The 26,856-nt window shown below is 51.8% G+C and overlaps 3 protein-coding genes and 1 non-coding gene across 10 annotated transcripts; 2 read left to right on the forward strand and 2 right to left on the reverse strand.

The window, feature by feature from the left end:
* Positions 1-219: 219 nt before the first annotated feature.
* Positions 220-7,238, forward strand: LOC122385907 (zinc finger HIT domain-containing protein 2-like). Of its 3 annotated transcripts, none has more exons than XM_043374535.1 (3): positions 220-339; positions 3,112-4,427; positions 7,108-7,238. In XM_043374535.1, the coding sequence occupies exon 2, from the start codon at positions 3,166-3,168 to the stop codon at positions 4,348-4,350; it is 1,185 nt and encodes a 394-aa protein (XP_043230470.1). In that variant the 5' UTR covers positions 220-339; positions 3,112-3,165; the 3' UTR covers positions 4,351-4,427; positions 7,108-7,238. The 3 variants fall into 3 exon arrangements, with proteins under 3 accessions (XP_043230470.1, XP_043230471.1, XP_043230472.1); XM_043374536.1 differs by having other exon boundaries at positions 3,112-4,423; positions 7,108-7,196; XM_043374537.1 differs by having other exon boundaries at positions 226-339; positions 7,112-7,236.
* LOC122385908 (leucine zipper transcription factor-like protein 1) lies at positions 7,213-10,657 on the reverse strand. Its single transcript, XM_043374538.1, has 7 exons — positions 10,483-10,657; positions 9,855-9,988; positions 9,416-9,610; positions 9,005-9,173; positions 8,670-8,786; positions 8,190-8,336; positions 7,213-7,762 (listed from the first exon to the last, which is right to left on the reverse strand). The coding sequence occupies exons 1-7, from the start codon at positions 10,504-10,506 to the stop codon at positions 7,625-7,627; spliced, it is 924 nt and encodes a 307-aa protein (XP_043230473.1). The 5' UTR covers positions 10,507-10,657; the 3' UTR covers positions 7,213-7,624.
* A 283-nt stretch (positions 10,658-10,940) lies between these two features.
* LOC122385909 (intraflagellar transport protein 122 homolog) lies at positions 10,941-26,443 on the reverse strand. 5 transcript variants are annotated; one of them, XM_043374540.1, is made up of 27 exons: positions 26,406-26,443; positions 24,653-24,775; positions 24,224-24,333; positions 23,789-23,939; positions 23,330-23,540; positions 22,910-23,080; positions 22,383-22,574; positions 21,994-22,082; positions 21,585-21,693; positions 21,168-21,311; positions 20,694-20,831; positions 19,759-19,923; positions 19,290-19,409; positions 18,899-19,017; positions 18,291-18,444; positions 17,865-18,026; positions 17,435-17,601; positions 16,985-17,095; positions 16,458-16,621; positions 16,045-16,189; positions 15,686-15,860; positions 15,279-15,407; positions 14,129-14,297; positions 13,416-13,606; positions 13,031-13,135; positions 12,568-12,732; positions 10,941-12,216 (listed from the first exon to the last, which is right to left on the reverse strand). In XM_043374540.1, exons 2-27 carry the CDS (start codon positions 24,709-24,711, stop codon positions 12,112-12,114), a joined length of 3,720 nt encoding a protein of 1,239 aa, XP_043230475.1. In that variant the 5' UTR covers positions 24,712-24,775; positions 26,406-26,443; the 3' UTR covers positions 10,941-12,111. The 5 variants fall into 5 exon arrangements, with proteins under 5 accessions (XP_043230475.1, XP_043230477.1, XP_043230476.1 ...); XM_043374542.1 differs by lacking the exon at positions 26,406-26,443 and adding an exon at positions 26,180-26,207; XM_043374541.1 differs by lacking the exon at positions 26,406-26,443 and adding an exon at positions 26,142-26,187.
* Positions 20,287-20,359, forward strand: Trnar-ucg. Its single transcript has one exon. It is a non-coding gene; the product is annotated as a tRNA-Arg (tRNA).
* Positions 26,444-26,856: the final 413 nt, after the last annotated feature.

Below are 26,856 nucleotides of genomic sequence, written 5' to 3' on the forward strand. Positions count from 1 at the left end.
CTACTCTTTTTTGTCGCTGGAAAATTGACTGAGCTTTCGATTGCCATCAACAGTTGAGCGGTATGTGTAGAGTGCCATCAATAATCTTGAAATGAAGTTAGTCATTTTTACGTTGTAAAGGAATGGAGTACCCCTTGCGAGCATCAGGGGTGACGTCACTCAGGATCTGTCTCTGATTGGTCGGCGGGGGAGTGACTGTACCTTCTATAGATGGCCTTGGTTCAGTCAAGTTTCAGTCATTTTTAGAGTATTTTGATCGATTGGGGTGGAATGCGACAAGATACTATCAAAGCATTTTAAGCATTGTTTGGCCAATAACTTCCAGACAACCTTCCTTCGGTATGTGTACTTGCAACTTCGGCTTATAGCCTTGATCCCAAGGTTTACATTGACTAAGCTTTTGTCGAATTGTCAGGAACTCAGATTTGTTTTTCAATAGAAAAACAATTCCAACAAATAGTGCTATTGACGACAAGCATCAATTACCCATGATAATGAAATGAGATGTAGGTAACTTCAACATATAGGTATCAGAATCTTTAGGCAACCTTTCTGACTTGTCAATAATCTCCATTTTAATCTGGGGTATTATATACTTGACTTTGTCTATGCTTCCTAGCTGAAATTAAATGTTTCAAGCTTTATACTGTGGCCTCTGAGTTGTGCAAAAGAACCACAATTTTGATAACTGTGGGCTGACACCTGTTAGTCTGAGAACTCAAACTCAGAATGATGATGGCTAAACAGACCATAATTCTTGATGATGTCTTCATGCACCATTCATGACACAAATTATTATTATATTGTGCTTATTCAATTCAAGTCTAGGTAAGAACTATGGTACAAAGTCAAATTAATTCAGTCTAATTGCATTTCATTTAAAAATCCGAGCATTCTCATTTTGATGACAATGATGCTGCTCCATGGTATCTTTGTGTCACCACCTTCCAGGTTATCATAGGTAGTTACATCAAAACAGTATGGAAGCAGAAGGAAAGAGCTTGAAGTTGAGCCACCTGCTGAACTCTGAATGGCTTTTGCATTGATATCAAAGAATTGAAGGAAACAAGTAGTTTTTTGTTTGTTTATCTGTTTGGCGTTGACCTTAGCAACAGTGGCTGGCATAAGTGTTGCATCAGCCCTACCTTACCTACTAATAGTAAAATTTGTCCTATCTTCCATTATCTTTACACTTTGTAGGTAATTCAAGCATCCAAGTCAAAGTTATGCTAGTAAATACTGTGGAAACAGAGTGCAAAGGTGTGAATGAAGAATACCTAATTGTGCCATTCCACCAGCACTGATACTTTGTCTGAACTCTGAATTAACCATAATTGCCATTTGCCACATTGGATATGGAAGGCTTTTGATGTTAATACATACATCCATTCATACCATATATGCATATGTTACAGTGTGTCCGCGAAATCCGTGAATTCGTAAAGTCACTGCTTGATCCTAGGGACTCCGCGGAGTCACGTAAACTCTCGTGAATCCGCGAAATCACTGCCGTGGCTCCGCGGATTTACTAGAGTTTTCAGTGCGTCCGTGAAGTCACTGAAGAGTCGCGGGGATCTGCGAACTTCCTAGTTAATCCGCGGACTAGCGATTCTTTTTCAGTGATTCCGCGAAATGCCGATTCTTTTCAGTCATATACGAGTTAAAATGATTGCAGCGGATTTCAGCTGTCTATAACACTATTCGAGGTGGGTGCGTCTGTCCGTTTATACCGAGGTCCCGACACGGTGAACATACACACGGTAGATACCTTCGATCGGATTACCCCTCATGGTTTGTCGCAAATTTCTCGTGAAACAAGCAGCTGATCGCGACGAAACTCTCCGTACCCTCGAGCTCATCAATTTTACACCTAACCTAAAAATTCCATGACCCCTGACCCAACTGACTGTTTGACCCGTGACCTATTTCTCGAGACCATGTTTGGCCAGAATCGCGATTCGGCGCATGCCAGCTCACATTATCCGCGCGTTTCCAGTCTTTTTGTGGTTTTAAACGTTCAAACATGTTGTAATGGTGCTGGTGCAATGCAGTATGTGGATGACAAGGTCACGTTAAAGTCAGTTCAAGGTCAATGCGCCCCCTCCGGTCAGTGCGCGGGTGAACTACCATTCGCAATTGTGAGCTTGAGGTCCAATCAGGTAGTTATCTAACTATTTACAGCAAATACCCACGTTTGAAGTGGAAGTGTGTGACGCACAAGTTTTTTATAATCTAAGAAAATATTATTTAGGAGAAAATATAAAATTATAAAGCTAGCAGGGTACCTAGGTACGTAACAATGGAACATAAAACTTACCAAATGTCTCGAAGTTTATATTCCGATAAACTGATATTGTCATGCCGGCCAACAGGGGCGCACCAAGGATTTTCCAGGGGAAGGGGCCCGGGCTCAAAGGGGCCTCCGTATTCCGCTTTCCAGGGGGCCTTTTCTCTATCGAGGGGGCCTCCAAATGGCCTACTTTTTGGCGGCCTCTGTATGTTTGGTGACGTTCTTAGCGTTATTAGTAAAGTTTAACCCTCGCCCTGGCAGGGGGGTCGATGCGCCCCCCCCCCCCCCCCCCTCCTAAGGTTTTTCAAAGATAGCATAAGATCGGCGACGCGCAGCGCCGCTGAATTTGGCAAAGCGGCGGCCAACGCACAACAGTACCACCATATCGGCAACATGATTCCAATTGTCTTTGAGACTCTACGAATAATCGGCATAAGAAGTAAATAACGTTTTTTGGACATTCTCTGAAAAAAGAGTCGGTATTCCGCGGATTCACTGAAAAAGAATCGCTATTCCGCGGATTACCTAGGAAGTTCGCAGATCCCCGCGACTATTCAGCGACTTCACGGACGCACTGGAAACTCTAGTGAATCCGCGGAGCCACGGCAGTGATTCCGCGGATTCACGAGAGTTTATGTGAGTTCGCGGAGTCCCTAGGGATTTCGCGGATTAACTAGTAACTTCGCAAACTCACGGATTTCGCGGACGCACTGTAACACATACATGCATACATACATGCATACATACAACTAGAAATTAATATATATATATTGATAAATATTATAAATTAACATAACAAATATATTACTGCTTTGTTTCAGGGATACGTTGTGAAGTTGGGCCCAGCTGATAATAGCTTATACAGACCTGTCACAATGAGCAGCGAGCCCTGTGCGTTCTGCGAGGGGAGCTCACGGTACGTGTGCCCGCGCTGCGGGGTGCCGTACTGCTCGGTGACGTGTTACCGGTCTGGCCGGCACCAGCGCTGCTCGGAGGGCTTCTACCGGGACTGCGTGCAGCAGCAGCTGCGCGCCGAGCACGCCGACCCGGCGCTGCGCCGGCGCACGGAGGAGGCGCTGGCCCGCCAGGCGCGCCTGCAGGCCGCTCAGGAGCGCGGCGAGGAGCCGCCCGGCGACCAGTCCGACGAGCCGCCCGGCGACCAGTCCGACGAGCCGGTCGACTCGGACGACAGCGACGCGGAGGAGGAGCTGGCCGAGCGGCTGCGCGGCGTCGACCTGGACGACTCGGAGGCGGTGTGGGCGCGCCTGACGCCGGCCGAGCGCGACGAGTTCCGGCGCCGCGCCGCCGCCGGCGATATCGCCGCCGAGCCCTGGCGGCCCTGGTGGACGGTGCGCGCCGAGCGGCCCAAGGTGGCCGAGCTCGGCGCGGAGCCGACGCCCGAGTTCGTGACGGCGGCGCCCGCGCTGCTGACGCACGTGCCGCCGCTGACGGCGCTCACCAAACAGACGCCGTCGCCACTCGTCGTCAACTCGGTCATCAATGTGCTATACGCGTACGCGCAGCTGCGGCTTCTGTGGGACGGCGACTGGACCGGCGCCGCGCTGCCGGTGGCCGACGCGCTGTGCCGCATCTGCGGCTGTCTGGCGCGCGGAGAGGTCATGAAGACATCGCGCGACGCTGTCGACGCGGTGGACTTTTGTCTCGGTGAGAGCGGGCTGGAGTGTGACGCGGCGCTGCGGCGGCAGTCGCGGCAGGCGGTGCAGCAGCTGCTGACCGGGCCGTGCACCTCGGACGCCGGCTGGTACGTGCTGGCGGCGCTCTCCGACCTCTGGCGGCTGCTCGAGGAGGCGCTCGGAGAGCTGAGGGCCGGCCGGCACCGGGAGCGGTCGCAGCCGGCCAGCTTCGGTCGCGAGTTCGGGACGGCCGCCGCCGCCGCTCCGGCGGTCTCCCGCGCCGAGCTGCGCCGGATGCAGCGCAAACTGGACTACTTGTTCGCCTGGAGCCGGAGTAACGAGCAGGTGCTGGCGGAGCGCGCCGCCGGACCCCAGGCGAAGACGGAGGTGGTGGTTCCCACAGCCGGCTCGGCCAGTGGCGACTGAGTGACCTACGGTCTCAGAGTTGGTGATATCCGCCGGCTGGTCAGCCAAATAATGGTGACGGACCGCCACCGGCGTACAGTCACCAGCAGTAGACTTGCTACCCATCACCCCCGGACGGCGGGGGAGCAAGCTACCTCCGCCCCTGCGAGACTAGCGCCGCCATGCGCCAAGAAGTGGAAACACCACGTGACTGAGGCCACGTGAGGGCAGGGTCACGTGATGGAGGGGCGGAGCAAATTAGCTTTTGCGCCCGACACTAACTGAAATGCGGCGCTGTGATTGGGCGCCTTAGCATGAATGAAGCCCCGGCGCCAGAATCAGCCGTTCGCCTTATATGGAAAGTGAACCTGTGCGTCTCACTGCTCTGTGTTGGTTTGAGAGCCACGGCACCATACGAATTGTGAGCCCCTTTGAACGGGTCACCGCCCGAGGCACTGAGGCGACGGCTGTGCCGAGCAGTCTAGCCTGGCTGGAGAGGTGGGCCAGGGCCCAGGAAAATTGCGATCGAGCAGCCACTGGGACTTGGATTGGTATTTGGTATTATTATCTAATCGCGACAAACGATGTCAGCAGCCTCTACTCGTGTCATAGACAGACAACGTGGGCAGTGCCCAATCAAAAGCTAATAAACGATTCAGTCAAGAAGTTGGCGAGGTAACCAGACCCAATATAAAATTAATTCGATTTTGGTTGACAAATGACATACAAGCCCGCTGTGATGGACCAAAAAAGGAGCTGAACAGTTCATACAGCTTCTAAAAAGCTCAACGGTTTGAAAATTGTAAAGTTTAATGTTAAAATTCAGCCTGAATGTTTGAACTCTGGTCCGGCGCTGGCAGGAAGCTTATATAGCCACTTGCAATTCCACTGCGTTGTAATATAACCAAGAGTTCTGTGAGAGCAGCAACTGAAAGCCTCGAGCCTCGTTGGGGGGGGGGGGGGGGAACATGTATCACATCACACGACCCTAGCATAGTTGGATTCATATTTTGACCCTTAGTGACCTGACCTCTGTGACCTGACCTGGCATCAGTGACCACTTTAGGCAACATATGTATTAGGCAACCAACGCTCCATCGATGTCTTTCGATAGCATGCCTTTTATTTGATGTGTTAACTGACTGTAACGCATTCCTTAGACTAAATCGGTGAAAAACGCTACCTTTGACCTGACTTGTGACGTCATGGGTTGCACCTAGGTCAACGAAACCTGGTAACAAGGTAGTTCCCTGGTGGGGCTATCGAACGCTCTTTGAATTTTCAAAATCGATCGGTAACTTTCCGAGATCTCAGGTGGAGGGCGAAACGGCTGCACCACCCCATCAGGTGGTAGAGTCCGCCAATAGCCCAAGGAGGCGTGGATTATTTATTCACTCATACTGTGTCATTTATTTTGAGAACACCTTTCCCAAGCCATGACATGGTCCTCTTGTAATGGATCGAGATGAGGAGAGTGTTTTCACGCCTCCTTATGCACGGCTATAGTGTCATTGAGCTATCAACTGTCGGCGGTTTTCGGACAATGAAGGAAGGCTTTGGGTCGTTTTTAGGTTAGATCTTGGGTCAGATCATTTTGCACCCAGACCCATCTCAATTCGAATCCTTCAATAAATTTTGGTTAAGTGTGTTATTACAATTTCATGTCTTATTTTTTCACATCCGAGGCGCACTTTTCGTGAAAGAACCATACTGCTCATCAGCTGATCTGTAATGATGATATGAGCACATTAGATGTCCTTTTCATATGCCTTTTTATACATTGGATCTAGAGCTTATAATATGCTTTGAACACGAATCTAGCGTATGTATTTAAAATTGCAGTATAAACAATCGCTCATGATCTTTCCTGACATTAGATGACCTAGGATGTAAAATAGGTCTCTCCCTCTCTCTCTATCTGTCTACCTCTCGCTCTCTCTCTCTCTCTCTCTCTCTCTCTCTCTCTCTCTCTCTCTCTCTCTCTCTCTCTCTCTCTCTCTCTCTCTCTCTCTCTCTCTCTCTCTCTCTCTCTCTCTCTCTCTCTCCCTCCCTCCTCCTCTCTCTCTCTCTCTCTCCTCCTCCTCCCTCCCTCCCTCTCTCTCTCACTCTCACTCTCTCTCTCTCTCTCTCTCCCTCTCCATCTCTATATCTCTCCCTCTCTCTCTATCTTTCTCCCTCTCTCTCTATCTCTCTCCCTCTCTCTCTCTCCCTCTCTCTCTCTCTCCCCCTCTCTCTCTCTCCCTCCCTCTCTCTCCTTTCCTCACAATATTCTCGACTGCCACAGCGTTGTAGAACTTGTTTCCAGACAGGTCCAGGCGCTCCCCACTCCGCAGGCCGAAGCCCACACGGCTCAACCGCCCAAATACCCTCCAGCGGATGACCTCTGACCTCGGCGACCTGACCCCAGCCGACCGATCGCGTCCCTCTCCACGCCTCCGCCCCGCTTCCCCCACTACAGCTGCGTAGTAATTGTAGCGTGTGCAAAAGTCACGTGACATTATTTGCTTCTGCGGTTTGTTCGGCTGACAAGAGATGGCACTAGTGGTCTGTGGATCAGAGGCGGGGCTAGGTTCTACGACTTCTTGGGGCACACTTTAGGGCAGAAAAGAGGTTTTTTGGCTCCTCATCCCAAAATGCTTCGAATATACAAAAACAAGTTAGATATTCGAAAATCAGAGGACCAAACCGATCGTTTGACGCATCTTGCTCGACTGAGAATTGATCGGTCTTCAAACTGCTGAACAAAAACGAGGTGATTAGTAGCAAGTGCTGGTGACTGTACGTACTTAGCGTGTCACATCGACGGCCAAATGACGGTAAGCGACGGGCGTCAATCATCTTCATTGCAAAGTCAGTAATTCTTCGGTGCGACCGCCATCTGCATTTTTAAATGTGTTTAAAGTTTATTGTGCCGATTTACAAGCAATACACATGTCTTTATAATGAAGCACATCATCGGTTATGTTTTCTTTAGAACAAAGCTTTGTAGAGTAGGGATATTGTGCGAAAATGTGCAGTTCGTATTTGTAATGTAAGTAATGCGTTCTTACGAAGCACAGAGTGAAACAGCCAAATGTGCCGATGAACCCGACAACAAATCTTTGACAATCACACATATACGCACACATTGATATATCACCATTCAGATGGCTGGCATTCGGACAATATCTCCCGACTCCCGAGAGAAGCCTTAGGGATGTTGACAATTATTGATATTTTTTACACACATTTACATATTCTGAAGCTCACGTTTGTTTTCCGTGGTATGAAACATTTTTTTTCGGGTCGCATTTAATCACTCTTCCTCGACCGTATCGTCTTTCTCATACTTTGATAACTTTGAGCGGAGATCTTTGAGCTTCGCATTTTTGTCCATTAGCATTTTCTTCATGTTTCGGTAGGCGGCAGTTTGCTGGAACTTGTGGTCGAGCTCCTGCAAAAATCGGGGAATCAGTTAATAATGGTTGTAGGAGTACAAGGCAAGCTTGGGTATCAAGGGGCCGTACGAGGGGAGCATTGTTGAATTCATGAATTGCTATGAACTGCGAACCCATACTAACAGCTTCACGCCAACAATAATGAACTTGTTGCAGTGTGTCAGGACTTCTTATCCGTCATTAGTCGTTGACACTCGTTATCCCTCCTCGTGCTTCGGCACTCCTTTTTCAGACAGAAGCCTAGTCTATTGTTTTCAGAAGTAATGACTCACCAAACGAGACTACAGCTGTCAACAATTTGGCAGTTTAGAGTTTGTTCTGCTTTCAATGTCACCGGTGGACCGAAGATCGTGCTATAGTGTCAAAGTGTCGTTTTCTCCATAGACTCAGTGGCTGCGGGTGTCACCTCCGTCTCGAACTGACCTGCTCGGCGAGCTCCAGCTGGGAGCGGATCTCCTCCAGCTTGTGTTTGGTCGTGTCCAGCTCGTCGGCCAGCAGCGTCTTGGTGAACTCGGACTGCTGCAGATTGGCCTCCAGCTCCCGCTGCACCGACGACGCCTGGTCGCGAATCTGCCGGCCGTGGTGCGGGTCACTGGTCATCGCTCATCACAAGTGTCACGGCGCGGGTACCCAACTGGAGAATTCTCGTCCCGAGCAGTACGGCGAACTTATCGATGGAACCATTGGACATGGTGCAGTTGATCACTTTGCCCACATCATGGAACAATATCGATCCGTTATGGTGTCGGGTTAACTTGGTCACGCAATCAGTTTGGTTACGAAAAGCACGAAGCAAGAGATCTCATGATGAGCACAGCACAATTTGCGTGCTGCACAGAGGCCAGTTTCACTTGTTGAAGTACAAGTTGTCCCGGTATAGGCCGATTGATTGATGCAACCTACCTGGTCCAGTTGCTCCTTGGAGACGGTGTCTTTGGAGGTCTTGAGGAACTCCAGTTCGGAGCGCAGTTTGACCAGCTCAGAGCTGAGCTCGCCCTTCTCCGAGGCCAGAGTAGACGCCTGAAACAGACGGGAGAGAGGCCACTGTCGTTTTTACGCATATCGATCAAATATGTACAATTCCAAGCAACAGCACAAGGCCACGTCTCCATCGCCCCGGCCCGAGCAGGCATGGGACACGCCCATTGCAACTTTTTCTTATGTCACTACCATATTCGGCGAGCACGGGCTATGGCGAATCTGAGCGGACTTGGCCGGGCCGCCGCCGCCGGGCTCACCTGTGCCTCGATGCTCTGGATTCGCTCGATGAGCTTGCTCTTCTCGTCACCGAGTTTGAGTAGCTCCGTGAGCGCTTTGTCGTCGTTGAGCGGTGCCAGGCAGACCTTTCCGCGCGTCTTTCCGGCGAGCTCGTCCTCCTCAAAGGTCTTTACCAGGTCCATCAGCTCCCTTTAACGAACGCCGACATCAGTGAGTGCCACGCACCGGACAGACACGTACCGCATGCAATATGGCTGCGCAAGGTGCTGACTAACAGCTGTGTTCCGACTTTGAAGCATTAGGTAGGGACAGTGTGCGAGGAGAGACGTCACAAATGTTACGCGCCAGGTTAAAAAGTTAACCGGTTCAGTTCATCTGTGTGAAAGATGAATGCCTCCGTATCTCGCTGACCGTCCGATGTGGGTTCTCACTTGTTCTCGAGCTGTTCGACGTGCGAGTCGAGCCGCAGGTGCCACTGCTGCGCCTGGACGAACAGCTGGCGGAGCAGCAGGAGCGCCGTGTGGTCGGCATTCACCAGCTCGGCGCGCACCTCATCGTGGACGGTGCCGCTGAGCAGGGTGAGCAGCTCCTCCACCTCGTCCCGCGTGTACGTCACCTCCGACAGCCTGACGTCATACACACAACGTCAGCAGCTCCTCCACCTCGTCCCGCGTGTACGTAACACAGACAGTCTGATGTCACACAGATCCGCACCATCAGTAGTCAGTGATGTGTGTCTTCGTCACCTGCATACCCGACTGTCTGACATAACGCAGGCACACAGCGGTCAAAAGTCCCGGCGGGTTCTAAAACTGTAACGTTTGGGAACAGTGGGAGCGGGTCCTCTCGTGAATGACGTGACAATTTTACCTGGAGAGCATGCAGTCCTCAAAGGCAGCGTCGACGGTGCGCAGCCGTTTGTCTCGCTGGAGCCGCGCGAACCGCAGGTAGCGCGACAGCTGGGACTGGTGGTGCTCGTTCAGACCCAGGTCATCGGCACCAGTCTGCCGGACACAATACGGTTGAATGCATTTTGCGAGATATATTGAGATTTTATACCAACGGGCGCAAATGTTTTCCCTTAAATTCAAATCTGATGTAAGTCCGTCCGCATATGTGGCATTTATGAGCCGGGCCGGACCCAAATAACCGATACCATTGCAGATCCTACGGCGCGGCTGTTTGAGGTAATGCGGGACAGCCTACCTTCCGGCGCTCACTACTAGTGACATCTAGCGGCCGGGTTGTAAGTGGGTGCCTTGCGGGCCTGCACGGCGCACGCATTGCCCGGGTTTTAGTTCACTTGAATCTCGTAAAACAAGGGGATTAAATAGAATCATCAAGGGACAAAGACAGCATGTGGCGTATCGACACAGATATTGATCGACTCGTTTTTGTCCGCGTCTACTGCTGCGTCCTCTCACAACACTTTTCGTATAAAGAAACTAGTTGTGGGCGGTAACGAGCCATTGACCCGCGACCTCGCCAGTCAACTCACCGAGTCTCCGGCGGCTGAACTCATGGTCGATCACAGAGTGTTCCTCTCGCCGGTCAGTATCCGATCCTAGCTCAACCGACTGCCACCCTGCGCACCCGCCTTCAATCCGCTCCCCCGGCGTCGGTGTCGCGTGTCTCACAGCGGCCGCTGCCGGTGTGACCGTTTGTTTGCTCCCGTCGCCATGGCAACGATCAGGCACCGCCGTCGGCGCTGGCTGACCCTGTCACCTGTCGAAGGCACCCCTCCCCCGCGAGTGGACGGCGGTACCGGTCTCCAGCTGCCGCCTGCGCTCTGTTCCAAACGACCCGACCCGTGCCAGAGACTTGCAGCGTTCGCTTCTCTGCATGTTCGAGTGAACATGTCGCATGGTACGGGGCAAGCTAGTAGCGGTGAGGGACGTGGTCCCTTGCATATCACATTTCAAGGGTTACACCATTGTTACGTCCAACACATGGATCGAAAGTCATGCTATAATTTATTAGCAATGTGATATTTATTGATCGGTAGGCACAGCATATGGACGGACTAGCATATCATTTGAACGTACTGTGAATTACAGTCACATAAAGCGCTGGTTGACTAGAACTGTCTATACGAGATACCCGGAGTCCCCGACGGTGCATCGACAATGAAAACAACATAAATAAATGATAACTCCAGCACGTCCCCCAAGCCACGCATAAGTGACAAGTGCCGTATCACATAATAAGGAACATTATCCTTCACACGTGGAACTGTGTGTTATACGTATAATGTGCGACTAGGGTGCGATTACGTACCCCACGGACGGCATCATTCATGGACGGAAATTCATAGCGTGTGCGTGAGCCTCGGTTATATGTAGAATTGGTGCAAACACTGCTCTTAACGATAGATCACATTGGTTGCATGCATTTGCAATGGTGCACCATATATACGGCGTGTCATGACAAAGTCGTTCCGTAACATAACAAACAAAATAGCCACACACAATCACCGTGACTACCTTTGTAGCCTTTGTAAACAAAATGTTTTAGCTGTGCGCGTCACCAGAGATTTTCCGACGGCTGACAATTTCTTATATGAACAAAGGCATTAAAACGATGCACAAAAACATGCGCAAATAGATAACCGCACAGATTAAAAAAACGAAACAAAAGTCTTTACCTATCTGAGATCGTGTATCACAAAACGTTCAGCATCTGTGAAGGCCGTAGCCTGCGGCGGCGCATAATTTAATTCCGTTTCTGTGCCATGATTCCGTGTTTATCCTCGCTCCTTGTGAGCCCGGCCGTGCCCGCTCGATCCTTAACGCGGCTCTGTCGGCTGGCCCAGTCGCACAGCGGGCCACTGCTCAGTGAGCAGATCCCGACACTCACAGGTCCACCAGAGTGGGTCAGTCCGGCACCTCACTGGACCGGCCCAGCCTCTCAGCGGGCCGGCGGCTCAGTCGGTGGAGCCGCTGACCTGGTGCGGGTCGCTCGGACGGCCCAGCCTCTCCGCGGGCCAGCGGCTCAGTCGGTGGAGCCGCTGACCTGGTGCGGGTCGCTCGGCCGGCCCAGCCTCTTCGCGGGCCGGTGGCTCAGTCGGTGGAGCCGCTGACCTGGTGCGGGTCGCTCGGCCGGCCCAGCCTCTCCGCGGGCCAGCGGCTCAGTCGGTGGAGCCGCTGACCTGGTGCGGGTCGCTCGGCCGGCGGCAGAACGGACAGTGGCCCTTCTGCAGCGACTGCAGCTCGTAGTCGTCCGTGTGGAACAGCTGGCGACAAACCCCAACGTCAGCATGGCCATGCATAGACGTAACGCGGGGGAGGACCAGATACTAGATCGGCTGACTATACGAAACGGCAGGTGGCGACAAGTACTGATTCCTCAGACGCTGACACTTACATAATGAGAAACACGCTTGAGTAGTTAACTGTCTAGTCTGACGTGCCGTGTAGATGACTGATTTTAAGTCAAATGTAGTGTAAAATCTGACCGATGATGATTAACAACCGTAAAATTGAGTCAACCAAAGACACGCTGCTAGGCATCAACAATTACTTACCCCATCCCAAACTTCATAAAGTACCCAGTATACACCGCCTGGGCGTCCCCAATGACTCACCCGGTTGCAGGAGAGGCAGTGCGAGACGGGCATGTCGGGCATCAGGTTTCTGAAGAACTGGTAGCGCAGCGGCGGCGGCCATCGGCACACGATCACGTCGGCCGGACTCATGGCGCGCAGCGCCGCCGCGTTCACCACCACCGGGATAAAGTCGCTGCCGCCCTGCTGCGCTCGGAAGAAGCGGACGGACACACGGGTCACAGCGAGTACGGGGACACAGGCGGACACAACGGTCATGACGCGCAGCGAGTGAGGAAGGCAGGGATGAACAACTGAACATCTACGACACGCGGATAGGACGTGTTTATGGGTCAATATTTTTGCACGAGTCAAATGTTCTCAGAACGTGCCCTTCTACACGAAATAACGATAGCAACAAATTATCCTTTCAAACTTTCTTGCAGAGAAGGCAACTGCACATCTCGCTACGAACAGGCTTTCATTCGAGGTCTCCCCGCGCTACCTCGAAGTTGAGCAGCCTCTCTGTGAACGGATCGGACTCGCCACCGGCGTTCGGGTCGTTGATGGTCAGCGTTTGCGTGTTACCCTTCTTCTTCTCCTTCCAGCCCTGAAATACACAACTTTCCGGTAACGTGAGATAGTAGAACCCACGCAGCAGATTATTAGCGAATGACAGACTTGAGTTTTACTTTTGCATTATTATTTTCTTTGATAAACTTTGCAAACAGCTGCATCTCGGCTCAGTTCTGGGCAAATAACTGGCCATAAACGGGTTTGTAGAGCAAAGAGGCAACCTTACAGTGGTAATCAGCCCCCCCCCCCAAGATCGACTACGGCTCCCTCAACCCTTTTCTACTACCCAAATGCTGCCGTATCTGGTGGCTAACCTTGGGGTGGTTGGCGGCACTGCCACTCAGCTTGTTGAGCGTCGGCCCGGGCTTCTCGTCGTCGCTCGAGTCGCTGGACGAGCTCGACTCCTCGTCGGACGAGGCGTCTGGGTCGGAGAGCTCGATCATACGCATGGCGTCCTCGTCCGAGATGCCGTCCTCCAGCTGGAACTCCACCAGCGTCAGAATCTCTGTAAGACAGAGCGGCCAGAGTGTCAGCATCCGTCTGTACTGGAGTGGAAAGGTGTCAAATGTTCTGTAGAAGAGCCGGATAGCATGGAGCCCATGCCCTTCACGGTGCACATAAAATTATACCTTGTGCAGCTGGCTGACACCCCCATTGCCAGTACAATATCAGTTAGGTGCCGGCCCTTTTTGCCACGATTCACAGTACCCTGTCATTTCCGCTCCGTCCGTGTCGCATATCCCCGACATTACAAAGTAGGTACGGAACATTACAAGAACTGAACATTACAGGCACAGGTCTCGCGGGTTTAAGCGGTAGGCTTTGCCCCTATGAAATTAAGTAAATTTCCGGCTATGTCTTCTTCGTCTTAAGCTGTTAAGGGTTGAAGATGCAATCAATTCATTCGTACACATGCCTGCCATGATCCTTTAAAATGACTTCATCGTACATCGATTAGTTTCTGGGATATAGCCGGAAATGTAAAAAGGCAAAACCTACCGCTTAGACCCGCAAGAGCAGTACGCACCGAACGAGACGAAGGAGAAGACGAATGGCTGGCTGCAGTTGGTGCAGCGGCTGCCGCGCGTGTTCACCAGCGGGTTGACGGTGGAGCAGCGGTAGCAGAGCGGCAGCAGCTCCTCCTTGTCAGTGAACGACTTGCCGCGCAGCTGCACAGACGCCAGGTCCACGTTCTCCTGCCGAAAGGACCAACAACAGGTCCAGCGGTCACACCATGACGTCCCGGCAAAGGGCGGATAGCAGCCGGATGCTGCGCTGATCCCTCCAGAACTACTGCGCTAAAAACTGACAATCAAGGTACAAATGTTCTCCGAAAATTGATGACCATCTCCAGCCCAGCAGTCAGCGGACCATGCCTAGGCCGTATGCATGTTTGGAATCGAGCACTCATTACGGAGCGAGCGAAGCGAGCGTAGTCTTTCCTTAGATTAACGGAAATTTCTGAGTATGAGCGGCCGGCCGGCCTGCCGGCAGTGGTCACGCTTTTGCGAGGCTTATATCTCAGCAACCACTTGACCGATTTACACGCGGTAATTTTTGTAGGGTAGCTTCATTCCTTCTACCAAGTATTGGACTATTCCTGATGCATGTGGGTGACCCCTTATGCACGTGCCACGTGCAAAACGAAGAGGTGTCCGTTTTGTAATTGTTGCAATATCTCGGTAACTACTTGGCCGATTGCGCTGAAAGTTGGTATGTAGGTAGGCACCCACTAGGTACTGCATATCCCTGTGCCAGAGTTGGGGCGCTGCTGCACGTGCGCACGTGCAGGGGTCGTTTCCAGATCTCGAGAACGGCTCGACCGATTGCGCTCAAATTTGGTACACAGTTAGGGACCGGTTAGTAGGGTGCCGTGCACAAGTCAGTTGGGACCCATTTTGCACGTGCGCACGTGCAGGGTGCCGCTTCCAGATCTCGAGAACGGCTGGGCCAATTGTGCCCAAATTTGGCACATCGCTAGAGACCGGTTAGCAGGGTGCCGTGCACAAGTCAGTTGGAGGTACCCCCTCGCAATTTCGCACGTGCAAGGCCCACCCTCTCGCTCGCTCCGTTAGTCGCCCCAAAAGGCGTTATACTGGTTCGTATATACACTACACGGGAAATTTATCATCAGTCCTAACAAAAACTGTCACTGTAATACAGTAGCTGGTTCGTACCTGGAAGCGAAGCGGCACCTTGAGCTGCTGGATCTTATCCAGAGCGTATCGTGCCAGCTTGAAAGCCTCTAGGTTTTTGCCCTGCTTGGCCAGCGCGTACAGGGTGCAGAACTTGGACACGCCGCGCGGCTGCAGAACGAGACGAAACGTCATATCAGTAGCCAATTGAACACTGACGTTACGAGTACGTTAGTGGATAGACCACGGTATATCTCACAGGGCAAGACGCATTTGAAGGGTAGGTAGGGCACGACGTCAGCGTACACGACTTAACACCAGGTAAAATGAGGCACGAGGGGCTCCGCTCGTCAGGGCACATGGCGCTACGCCCGGCAGCGACATTAGCTCTCCACACCGACGACAGGGCGGCAGGAGGCAAGAAGTGCCGGCAGGCGCCTAAACCTTACCTGCTGCGTGGTCAGCTCGTGTGTCAGGAAGCGGGCGATGTTGAACAGCGCCTCAGGCATGTAGGACGTGAACGGCTCCTCGATGTACCGGTGGATCGTGTGGTACGCGTAGTAAATGTTGGCCTTGCGCTGGTGCTCGTAAAACAGCTTCACCATTGCTTCCTTCTGCTCGGGCCTGATGCAGAGCGGAGAGAACCGAGCCGATCAGCAACATCTCATTTAATGCTGGTTACACCACAGTGCGTTTAAAATATAATAAACATAATACCGATAAAGAAGTCGAAACGTGAATGTATGTCTCTGTCATGGAGCCATGATTAGCCGGTGGTGTGTGTGCTACTACGACGAGAGTCACTCACTCCTCCTTGGCCACCTCGAGGCACTGCAGCGACAACACCCAGTGGTAGAATGCGGCGTCGTCGAAGCGGCTCTCCTCCACGGCGTTCACCGTCAGCTGGTCCAGGATCAGGAACGCCAGGTCCAGCCGGCCCGCCTTGTGGAACGCTGCCAGACAGGACCAGGTCACTGTCATCGTCACCATCACCGTCGCCGCTTTTCGCACCCTGATCACAGATTGATCGACTCAGAAGCAAATAATGCAGCTTAAATAATATTTGATCACTCAACACTCAAAGATGGTGACCAGGAACGCAGACTGTGGCTGTTCAATGTTTTCCGGTATTCACTACGCTCGATTACGACGTACAGAATAACAAAGTCGGGAGGCGCCAGCCCGATTCGGATACCGGGAACGTCACTCTAAAAGCCGCACCTTTCTGCGCCTCCAGGAACTTGTCGTGTTCGGCCAGCCACTTGGCGTAGGGCACGTAGATGATCTGTCGGAACTCGGGGTGGTTCTCGCCGAGAGCGAACGCCTCCTCCCAGGCCTCGGCCTCCACGTAGCAGGTGATCATCGACTCCGTGTCGTCCATCTTCCTGCGGGCGGCGGGTGGAAGCTCGTCAACCGACCACGTGCGTGTCAACAGAGCAGCGGTCGAACACTCATGTCTCTATGCTAGTTACTGAGTTCACTGGTCCCGTGAGTCGGACAATATACGGAAACGTCTAGGTCGCATTCAAAATTGATTTATGCGAACGTCGTAGGTTCTAATTGTTACAGTCAAGCTAGTAAAGTAACTTCACATTCCAACTGACAAACAGCTGCCCATATACGTCTAAGCAATACGCATTCCCGATCGACCGTGACCGATCAATCAGAGCTATCTCACGTCATTCCGCTGCTCTCGCCAGCCGACCCGGCGCAGTGTGCCGCCCCAATCAGTCATTACACTAACTCACTTGTACATCTCGGCGGCGAGGGCGTACTGCTTGAGTCGCCGAAGGTGCTGTGCCACCAGGCCGATCGCCTGTACCTCGCCCTTGTCCAGCTTCCGGCCTGTCTCGATCAGCCTGAGCACGACACCAGCACGGGGTCAGAGGTGCGTCGACAAACAGGGTGGGACGATCAGACAACAGCCAATACACGGCTGCAACATCAGCAGCGGAAACCACAAAAACACGTCTAACTTCAATGTCCGGCTTTGTTCAGTGTTTGTCAAATGAAAAGTTCAAGCAGTACGGAATTCCTCTGCACACAAATCCACAGCACAACGAAACCACAGTTCCACTCAGCTGCTGAAGCCAGCCAGTGAACCAATCTGAGTAATGAACGATCGATAATCGACCGGCGGGGTCACCATAATCGGACGATTCTGATAATTTCACCGGCCACAGGCAGGCGGTACTCACATGTCGATCCAGCCGTTCTCTCCCATGATCTCGATGGCCTTCATCGTCTCGCCGGCGTTCACATACATCTCGGCGGCGGAGCGGAGCTCGTTGATGTTCTTGGCCCACTCGGCGCGCTTCTTGAGCAGTGTCTTACGGTCGGACGAGTCCTCGTCGCCGGCAAACTCCTGCACGAAGGGAGGTAGGACGGGTCAGAATGGCACCGAGACCAGGAGCAAAGGAGGTGCAAAACGGCAACAGATCCTAGAGCTAGGAACTACACCGAACATGAATAGTTAATACCCAGGCAAGGCAGTCCCGCAGTATTCCTGTCGACATCACAAAACGGGATGTTCCGAGCGGGTTCCGCTGGAATCACAAAGCAACTATCAAGTATCAACCGTCTGTCTCTAAGACTGCCACGGCCACCGTCGCCGGCAGCGACACCCACCTGGGCAAGGTCGAACATGCGCAGGTCGGTGTACATCTGGAGCGCGTGCGACGGCTTGCCGCCCTTCTGGTAGCACTCTGCGGCCTCGCGGAACTCGCCCCGGTACGACAGAATGTCGCCCAGAAACACCTGCTCGTTAAACTCGCCCTTCTTCTTGCGCTCCTGGCGACGGACGGAGGGCGGCGATCAGACACGGACAACACTCGGGTATGGCCGCCGGGTCAAGACGAGTCAAATAGGGACGAAAGAAGGGGTAAAAAGGCTGGCACGGGAGCAACACCACAACGCATTTTGGTGACTTCATAAAACTATTCCACAAATCAGAACAATTAATAAAGAAGTAAACCAAAAACGACATTACATCTACATAATACGAACTGACGAGTCAACTACCCCTGACGCTCCAGCCACCGAGCCGTGCCTTACCTCCATGGAGTCGAGAAGGTACAGCCAAGACATGTCCTTGATGCGCATGTACGACTTTTTGGCCACCTCCAGGTCCAGGTTGTTGAGCGCCTCCGTGCCGAGCGTCTCCCAGTCGCTCTCACTGACTCCGAGACAGGCGACCGAGTAGGCCTGACTGGGAACCGCGGAAATACAGTCGCAGTGAGTCACTGACACCGAGACAGCGACCGAGTAGGCCTAAATGGAGAACGGGCAACATACATAGTAAGTGAGGGAATCACATGGGGAACAGAAACAGTATAAGAGTCACACGGATACCGAGGGAGACCGGAACAATAGAACAGCCGAGCAGTGTGTCAGGAGATAGTGAAAGCAATGCACGGAGCAAGCAGCAGAACCAGTCCTAGTGAAAGCAATGCACGGAGCAAGCAGCAGAACCAGTCCTGACTCTGATAGAGGGCTTGACAGAACGCCATCTAACATAGCCCGACACATGGCCAACCGAGGCGACACCTGCCGCACCCATTATAGTCGGCCGCACGGAGATAGTTCGGACACCGGTGACGTCTATTTACGGGGAGTTTCCATGCCAGTACACTGTCACCGCGCACATGTCACGCGTAACGTACCCGAACATCTTTTTCTCGATGTACTGGTACATGGGCGCCGACTGGAGTACGTCGATGGAGCGCATCGAATAGTTCCACAGCACAAACACCTTGCTGCCCGTGAAGCCCACGACGAAACCCTGCAGCACAGTGGCACTCGTCAGCAATTTACCTGCAGCCGAAAGCCGTTTGATGTAAGCGTTGCGGCATACTTTGTGGCTAAAAGTTATACAAACAGTTATTTACAGCATGCAGCTCTAATAAGTAATAATAACTATAATTCGTACAACCATGAGTCATGACTCATAATGTGCCCCCAAGCTTCTACTTGGGTCGACCACTGACACATAATCGACCGCAGAGCGGTAACTGAGAGACTGAGCGATAGCGCCGTGACGAGCGGTCTACTCACGGGCAGCTTCTGCTGGTAGGGCACGTAGTTGGCCGCCTTGATGAAGAGCACGCCGCTGCCCGAGTAGCACAGCATGTCCTCGCACATGGTGTTGAACGACAGGCTGGTGGCGTTCGGCTCCTGTCGGCGTATAGACACAGACGGTGAGGGGCAAATACGGGATGAGACGATCAGATGAGGTGGTATCAGACTTCTGTCGGTGCATAGTAAAACACCGGGTACGGAACGAGACGGAACAGGATGATGCGATACTACGCACGGGGACGGGATACACCGGGCACCGACTGTATCGCAACAAACGTAAGCTATGTAAGCAGCCTCTATCAGAACATGCCAGTGCTATGAATTTGTCACGGCAACGGTAACGCAAGTACATACACGACTTTCCGAACCACGCAAGGTTGTGCCAGACCGGCCCGGCCGGACCGGCGGAGGCTCGTTCAACCCATCATCTCCGGATCGTTCTCACCTGGAACATGAGCTCCTTGGTCTCGACGTTGTAGACGAGCACGGTGCCGCTGTCGTCGACCACGGCCAGCTTCTCCTTGTAGGCCGACAGGTCCAGGCAGCGGATGGCCGTTGGTACCTTCAGCAGGCTCACCGGGAACGCGTTGTCGATGAAAATCTTGAACACCTGCCGCGCCGCCGGGGTGGGAAGGGGTGAGATAGGGGTAGTTCGGGGGCGTGGTAAGGTGGTAGTTGGGATACGAGTTAAGTCTTGAGTTAGGCCGGGAACCCGCCGCCCGCAGGGGCTTCGTGCCTGAGCAGCCAGTCGATAACCAGATGGCGGGCGACATAAGCCTAGGGTATGGATAACTCATCTCAATCAGTTAAGTACTGAGCTTTCACGAGGTTCTGAATAGTCGTCACTCGTCATCCCCCCAAAATAGCAATAGCCAATAGCAAGTTTGCAATAGGATTGGTTAGAAGTTGTCTACTCTGGGTCACAACGCCTCTACTTCGGTTGGATGGAACAGAAACGTCATCCCTCTACGCCGGCCGTGTGGCCTAATGGATAAGGCGCCTGACTTCGGATCAGGAGATTGCAGGTTCGAGTCCTGTCACGGTCACTGCATTTTGGCATGCGAGCGGACAGTTTTGGATAGGAAGAGGCAGGGAACAAGAATATAATCAGCAAATCAAATGATCAATTTCACCACTCATTAAACCATTTTTGGCTCATTGAAACAGTTTCGCTTTGCAAGCCATTGTCGATGAATACCAGGCACGCGAGGTAGTTGGCTTCATCTAGCCCCTTTCAAACAAAAGTGTGCCTAATTGCCTGGCAGCCCATCCAAAATATGTAAATCAGGATCAGCCAGCGACTCTTGACCCGACCGTCGAGTCGCTAGACAGAAGTAATCTCGGACAGAGCGACCACCTGACCGCGCGCCGGCTACTCACGTGTCCATTTTTCAGTCCGACGAGTAGACACTCGCGGTCGGCCGGGCCGCCGATCACCTTGATGTAGCGAATCATCGAGTCCATCACCCACTCCCGCTCGCGCTCCCCGCTCAGGTTCAGACACTGCAGACGCTTGTCCTGAGACAGCAGACAGACAGCCATGTCAGACACTGCAGACGCTTGTCCTGAGGAGGAAGACACTAGACGGTCAATACATCGCACTGACTGGGGAAAACAGACGGGAGACAGCAGACAAATATCGCAGTCGGACCGACAAATTATCGATGCTTGCCGAAAAAGTGCGGAACGGAGGATCGAATTTTGAGAAAGTCTCATATTGTAAGATAGAACACCCGCCTCCCCCCTGCCATTGTTGGTAACCCCCGATCAGTGAACAATTTCTGGTGTAACAGCCCACAGCGCATTTCGGGATGGCAGCCCACCCGTCCGAAGCTCAATATCCCCCATACCCACCTGGCAGAGCACTAGGTGGTTGGCGCAGATCACCAGCAGACTGCACTCGAGCTTCTGGTTGAGCTTCTCCTTGACGCGGTAGTGCATGTCGGTAGAGTCACCCGTGTACAGCTCGTAGATGATGACCCGCTCGGGCAGCTGGACCTGCGGGGGTGCAGCACGGTTTGTCAGTAGTGACCGATGACCGGGCGGGGGCGAACCTATCTCCATATCACCGGTCAAAACTCATCACCGTCCCACCGCGAAGCACCCCACCATGACGACCCCGTTGGGTATCATTGTTCTACCCACCAAGCACCGGCCAATTACTGCCGACGAACTACTTGGCAACATCTCACGATTGACCCATAACTAGACAGCATCCACGTCCTATACACACCACCCTAAGGTCCACAGCACGCAGTCCCAGACACGTACCGCCAGCCGTGTCTTGTAGAGGGCGATCTTTTTGACCATGTCTCGGCACTTGATTCGCACCTTCTGCTCGGTGATCAGGTGCTCGATGATGACGTCAGTCATGTTCTCCCTGCTCGGGCGACAGGCATAGCCAGTGACAGTGTTACAGGCATAGCCGCGTCAGTTAACTTGGCACCACGCATGTATCTTCTACAGGATGACTTAAAGTGAGTTTGCAATTTGATGCGACTTTAGTTGGCCGATACATTAATAAATTGTATGTGTCGTAAAAATACACTCGTTTGTTCAAATGAAAACTATACCGTTAATTGACTGAGCCATTCAAAGCGTGAATTCTACCATATAGCTATGATAATTTGACAATTACCAGCGCCTACACTGGAGTCTGGACATTACGTTATACACCCACCTGAAGGCGTACCGCTCCCGGTGCAGGCCATGGACGGTGCTAAACACCAGCTGGTAGTAGGCGATGGTGCCGTCGTTACAGCCGCACGCCTGCCGGCACAGCGAGCGTCACCATGACGGGCGTCACCAAACATCAGAGTGTTATCGACGAGGCTAGCAGATAGCCCTGACTCTGAAGCGATCAGTTTCCAGAACACGACTGTGGACGGTCTCAGAGGAAGGCAATGATTCATTGGAGTGAAAGTAAGTGGTGTTGTCAAGTGATCAGCCGATTTCCTGAGTCTGACGCACAGGGCAGTATCGGTTCAAGTGGGTGTTGGACACAGCTCAGGTGCCGGTGCATTTCCTTCTGGTACGCAGCTAGACAAGCAAGCGATCGTCACCACTAACCACGTAGTTGCTGTCGGGTCGCGGCGCGGCGCACCACACCCACGACTCTTGAGCGCCGATCATCTCCAGTCGAATGCCCTCCTTGGTGTAGAGCACACACTCGCGGTTCGAGCCGCCCATCAGGATGTACTGGCCCAGCGGGAAGAACTGCATCGTGCACGGGTCGAAGCGCAGCTGCCGCTCCTTGCCGATCTGCCGGGGCGGGCACACGGCTCAGTTAGGCGGCCGGAGGTCGACGGAGCACTCACTCAGCAGAGCTGATCGACCAAGCAAAGTGGAATTCTCGATAAACTGAGTTAAGAAATGAAGCATTGAAGCGAGGATAATCAAAATGGCATAACACGCTGCTGAGTAAAGCAAATTACTGAAACATATACGCCAATCACTAGCTCATGTTCGGCTTCACATCAAGTACCAGGCGCCACGACAGCCTGTCGTTCTCCGCGTTGGCGGCAAGTTCGCTGTCATAGGTGCCAGTATTGTGACCCCCCCCCCCCCCCCCCCCCACGTCCCCGCACAGCTCTCACCTCGGTGACTTTGAAGTCCTTTGTGTAGACGGAGTAGAAGGAGAGCGTCTGTCCCCAGTCGGCCACGGCCAGCACGTCGTACGCCTCCTCACGCACGGGCGAAAAGTGCACGCACCAGACGGGCGAGCTGCTGCCGCCGGGCCGCTCGATCCGCGCCTTCTCCTCGCCTTGCTGCCGGACAGAGCGGTAAATAGGTGTGAACACCCGCCAAAGTGAGGTGAGGACAGGTGGTGTGACCACCGGTCGACGCTGCGACTGATCGTCGCACCGGTCGGCGGCTGCGACTGCGACTGATCGACTGACTTCGCAGAAAGACCACCGAAATTTTAAGTGATCGGTGCGAAGGCATCGGTATTAGCGAATTTCCGTCACGCACACACGCACATTTTACTCATCCCCTTCCCGTGAGGCGTGACATACCTTGTTCCTGATGGATACGGTGCCGTTCATGAGTCCGAGCGCGATCAGCAGACCGTCCGTGGTCCAGGTGCAGCCGTTCACTCGGCTCGGCACGCTGTACTTGGTCACGTTCTTCTGCTCGGGCGACCACAGGCCGAAGTCGGACAGCGAGCACGAGACCAGCATCAGGCTGAGTGGGTTGTACGCGATGCACTGCACCGGGTCCTTGTGGCTGCGCAGACGGCACGGTGCGCGTCAGAATATATAGAACGTGCTCACGTGTACCAAATCGTGCCACAATACCAAAGACTAAAATAACATGTCCCGGACTCCTACATTTTGACGGGTCGTACTCACGTATACCGTGATACTCACGAAACGATATACGTGATACGATACTCACGATACTCACGTAATCGATATCGCAAGCGGCGGCTAATATGCATCGTGTCCCGGACTAATCTGGCAGTTGGTACTTACGTGTACCGGAGGATGCCCTCGATCTGGCACACGCCGTTCTCCACCTTGGTACCCTTGGTCGCCCAGATGATGACGCTCTTGTCCTGGCTGCCCGAGGCGAACCGCTTGCCGTCGCGGCTGTAGGCCACGCAGTACACGTTTCCCGTGTGGCCTGATGGACACCGAGGACGGACGGTTACTTGGGCATGGGTGTGGGGAGTCTCAGCCGTGTAGGGGTACAAGTTAACTGTGGAACGGAAGTAAGATTATTCAGCAGTTTTTTGTTCAAACAAAAAAAAAACTGCACCACCCAAACTATTTCGAGTCATCAATAATAATCACCCTAATCATTCAACGACAACATTATCGATAATTTGCTTACATTTTAGCGACTAACAATGCAGACTTGCAGGTGGCATTATTCTTGTTGCTACAAGCTAGTTCTCTGAGGGTTACCTTTGAGTGGCTGTATGAGTGAGCCGTCCACGGCATCGTACACGAGGACGCGGTTACCGGCGGCCACCACCAGCATCGACCCGTCCGGATGGAAGCACATGTCGTGAATTCTGCCGGCACAATGTCACATACACTTTACATCAAAGATCATTCTGGAGCATTAAATGCATAGGTTAGGTAATTTGTGAGCACTGCTCCAGCATGCATTCCACATATCATGAGGCATGAGCAACAAAAAAAAAATCCCCAACTCCCAATAGTTGAATTATCAAGAAGCTGATATTACAGCATTGGTTTGGAGTTTCTGATTTTCATTTTACTACCAGTAAACACTCAATGTGTTAAATGTACCAAGTCAAAACAATGCATCATACATAATAAAAGCACCAACCACTGCAAAATGTAGAAAAAAGTATTTGAATAACTCACGGTTGTTCATTTTTGTCCTTATCATGGACTTTATCCACCCATGTAGTGACTGTACGCATGATGCCCAGTCAGTACTTTTCAGTAATCAGTTAGCTAGTTTCTAAAAGCATCATTTCCTGGAACCTGGAATGAAAATTGATTGAGTAGTTAAGCCCAGGCTACACAATGTGTTAATGTTGAGGAAAGTACATTTGTGCACTGAGCTCTGCATGTCTGTGCTTGCTGGATTTCCTTGATATCAGTTTCTGCAGTTCTCCTAAATTTCCATTAACTATTTTATGCTGACAGAAGCATAGCCACTAGCAAGCTCTTTGCCAAGAAATGCAGAATTTTTTTAATTGTTATCATATTTACTTGATAACATTTACCTAATTTGTAATACAATCAGCTTTAGATCATGTAAAATAGTTAATAATTATCAATCACATCATCTGGATTCACATGATGTATTTGCCTGCATGCATCAGGTCAGTGGTAGTCACTAAGTGTGATAACTGTCTCATCTCATATATCTAAGCAAGTACATTCTTTAAAAAAGTTCAGATATCTTAACTTTATGTTGGAACACACAATCCATTCCTGACAATCTACTATCCAACATTTCCTGGACTGAGCATCCATGATTTCCTTGACTGAATGTGTGTGACCTGCAGTGTAGCCCAGTGTAGTCGACCCAGTATGTTTCCTATCTGCTGAACTTGATCTGCATTCCGAGGGCTATTCACGGGCCCTGTGTGTGGTCAGACCGCACACAGCCTCGAAGCTCCGCCCACTGCGTCCCTATGTCAGCCTTCCGTCACCACACACAGCGATCGCTGTGGCCAGTCGGGACTGGCCACAGCGGACCGTCCACCGCACGCAGCCGTGACGTCAGAACCGCCTACCCATCCCCTACCCCCACGCCTGCTGGACGCACCGCACACACCGCACGCAGCAGTGTGCGGTGCCCTGAACACCCCTCTGATTTGCCACAACTCCCGACAAAACATAGGTCTCACATAATTTCCCAGGGGATCATGCATGTCATGTAGTGTGTAGCTCAGGCTTATGTTACTATCTCTATATTAAAGATTAATAATATTCTAACAAAAAACGATACTTTTGTTTCATTGTGAATAAAACTTTCTTTTTAAATTAACTAATTGACAAGGATGCAGGGCCAGTGTTAGTGTTGAGTGTCACAACCCACGCTAAGCAATGCTTGAGCTTGTTACGCAGGTTCTAACCCAGTCTGAAAGTGCAAATCCAGGCAAACAGAGAAATTGGATACCTAGACTATCAACACCTGAATTCTGTAAAGAATTAATTAACTTCATTTTCAAAATGACTGCAAACCAGCTTAGGAGTAAGCTGCTTATTTTATCATTTTATTAAGGCCTCTACACTCAATACGCATCATTGTTACGAAAATAAAAGAATACACTGTGTACAGTGTACTGAGCTGGTAATATACTATTCTATTTGGCATTTGCACTAAGTTGCTTTATACGGTTTGAGGAAACGCGTGACGCGCGTGACAGCACACACATTCCATTGGCATTCAAAATCAAGGCTCAAGTTGTTTTGATTCGGATTCTAGCCTTGTTACGAGTCTAAATTTTCCACCCGAAACCTTCACTATCAGAAATATTTTAACTTGTTGCAATGAGCTTATGCGGTTTCGTGTATTTTAAAGGGACGCAAATAATTGGGAAAAAAAGGTGGAAGCTTTTAAACTCTTATTTATTGTTTCAAAGCTGTATTCTGCACACACAAAAAACGAGTAGAAGCTAAAACACACGAATCACATTCTCTAAATTAGCTATCCACAGTTTGGCGCGCTTGCTCCAAACAAATGAACTGAATGCCACCACTAAATCAAACGAGCCTCCAAGGTCTCGTGTGAAAGTGGTTGCAATTTGTTATGTACCTATCTAAGCATACACACTCACAAAAAAAGAATAAGGGAATGAAACTTCTTGGGTTAGGATGGAAATGCATTTCTGAACAGAAAGCCGATTGTTTTATTCACGCCAACTCCGTCACGGAGCTTTACAGTCTACAGCCTTGTCCGTCCCCGTCTTACCGAGTTACCTGGGTCACCGGAGACGGCATTCAAGGATTGCATTGCACGGATTGCCTATCAGGCGTCAGCCCCCGGCTCAAAATAATGCCACTTTAACACCCTACATCCGGTTCGTACTCCCGCAGTCAGACGACTGCAG

Source organism: Amphibalanus amphitrite, unplaced genomic scaffold (genome assembly GCF_019059575.1).
Source record: "Amphibalanus amphitrite isolate SeventyFive unplaced genomic scaffold, NRLGWU_Aamphi_draft 000235F_arrow, whole genome shotgun sequence".
Lineage (NCBI taxonomy): Eukaryota > Metazoa > Arthropoda > Thecostraca > Balanomorpha > Balanidae > Amphibalanus > Amphibalanus amphitrite.

Bases quoted from the DNA above. Each gene is read 5' to 3' on its own strand.
- LOC122385907 (XM_043374535.1), top strand. From the start codon at position 3,166: ATGAGCAGCGAGCCCTGTGCGTTCTGCGAGGGGAGCTCACGGTACGTG.
- LOC122385908 (XM_043374538.1), bottom strand. From the start codon at position 10,506: ATGAGTTCAGCCGCCGGAGACTCG. The intron at 9,611-9,854 runs GTAAAATTGTCA...GTATGACGTCAG, and splicing joins GAGGACTGCATGCTCTCCAG to GCTGTCGGAGGTGACGTACA. The intron at 8,787-9,004 runs GTGAGCCCGGCG...CGTCTGTTTCAG, and splicing joins TCCAGAGCATCGAGGCACAG to GCGTCTACTCTGGCCTCGGA.
- LOC122385909 (XM_043374540.1), bottom strand. From the start codon at position 24,711: ATGCGTACAGTCACTACATGGGTGGATAAAGTCCATGATAAGGACAAA. The intron at 23,081-23,329 runs GTATGTCACGCC...TCTGTCCGGCAG, and splicing joins CCGTATCCATCAGGAACAAG to CAAGGCGAGGAGAAGGCGCG. The intron at 16,190-16,457 runs GTGCGGCTTTTA...CCTGTCTGGCAG, and splicing joins GTTCCTGGAGGCGCAGAAAG to CGTTCCACAAGGCGGGCCGG.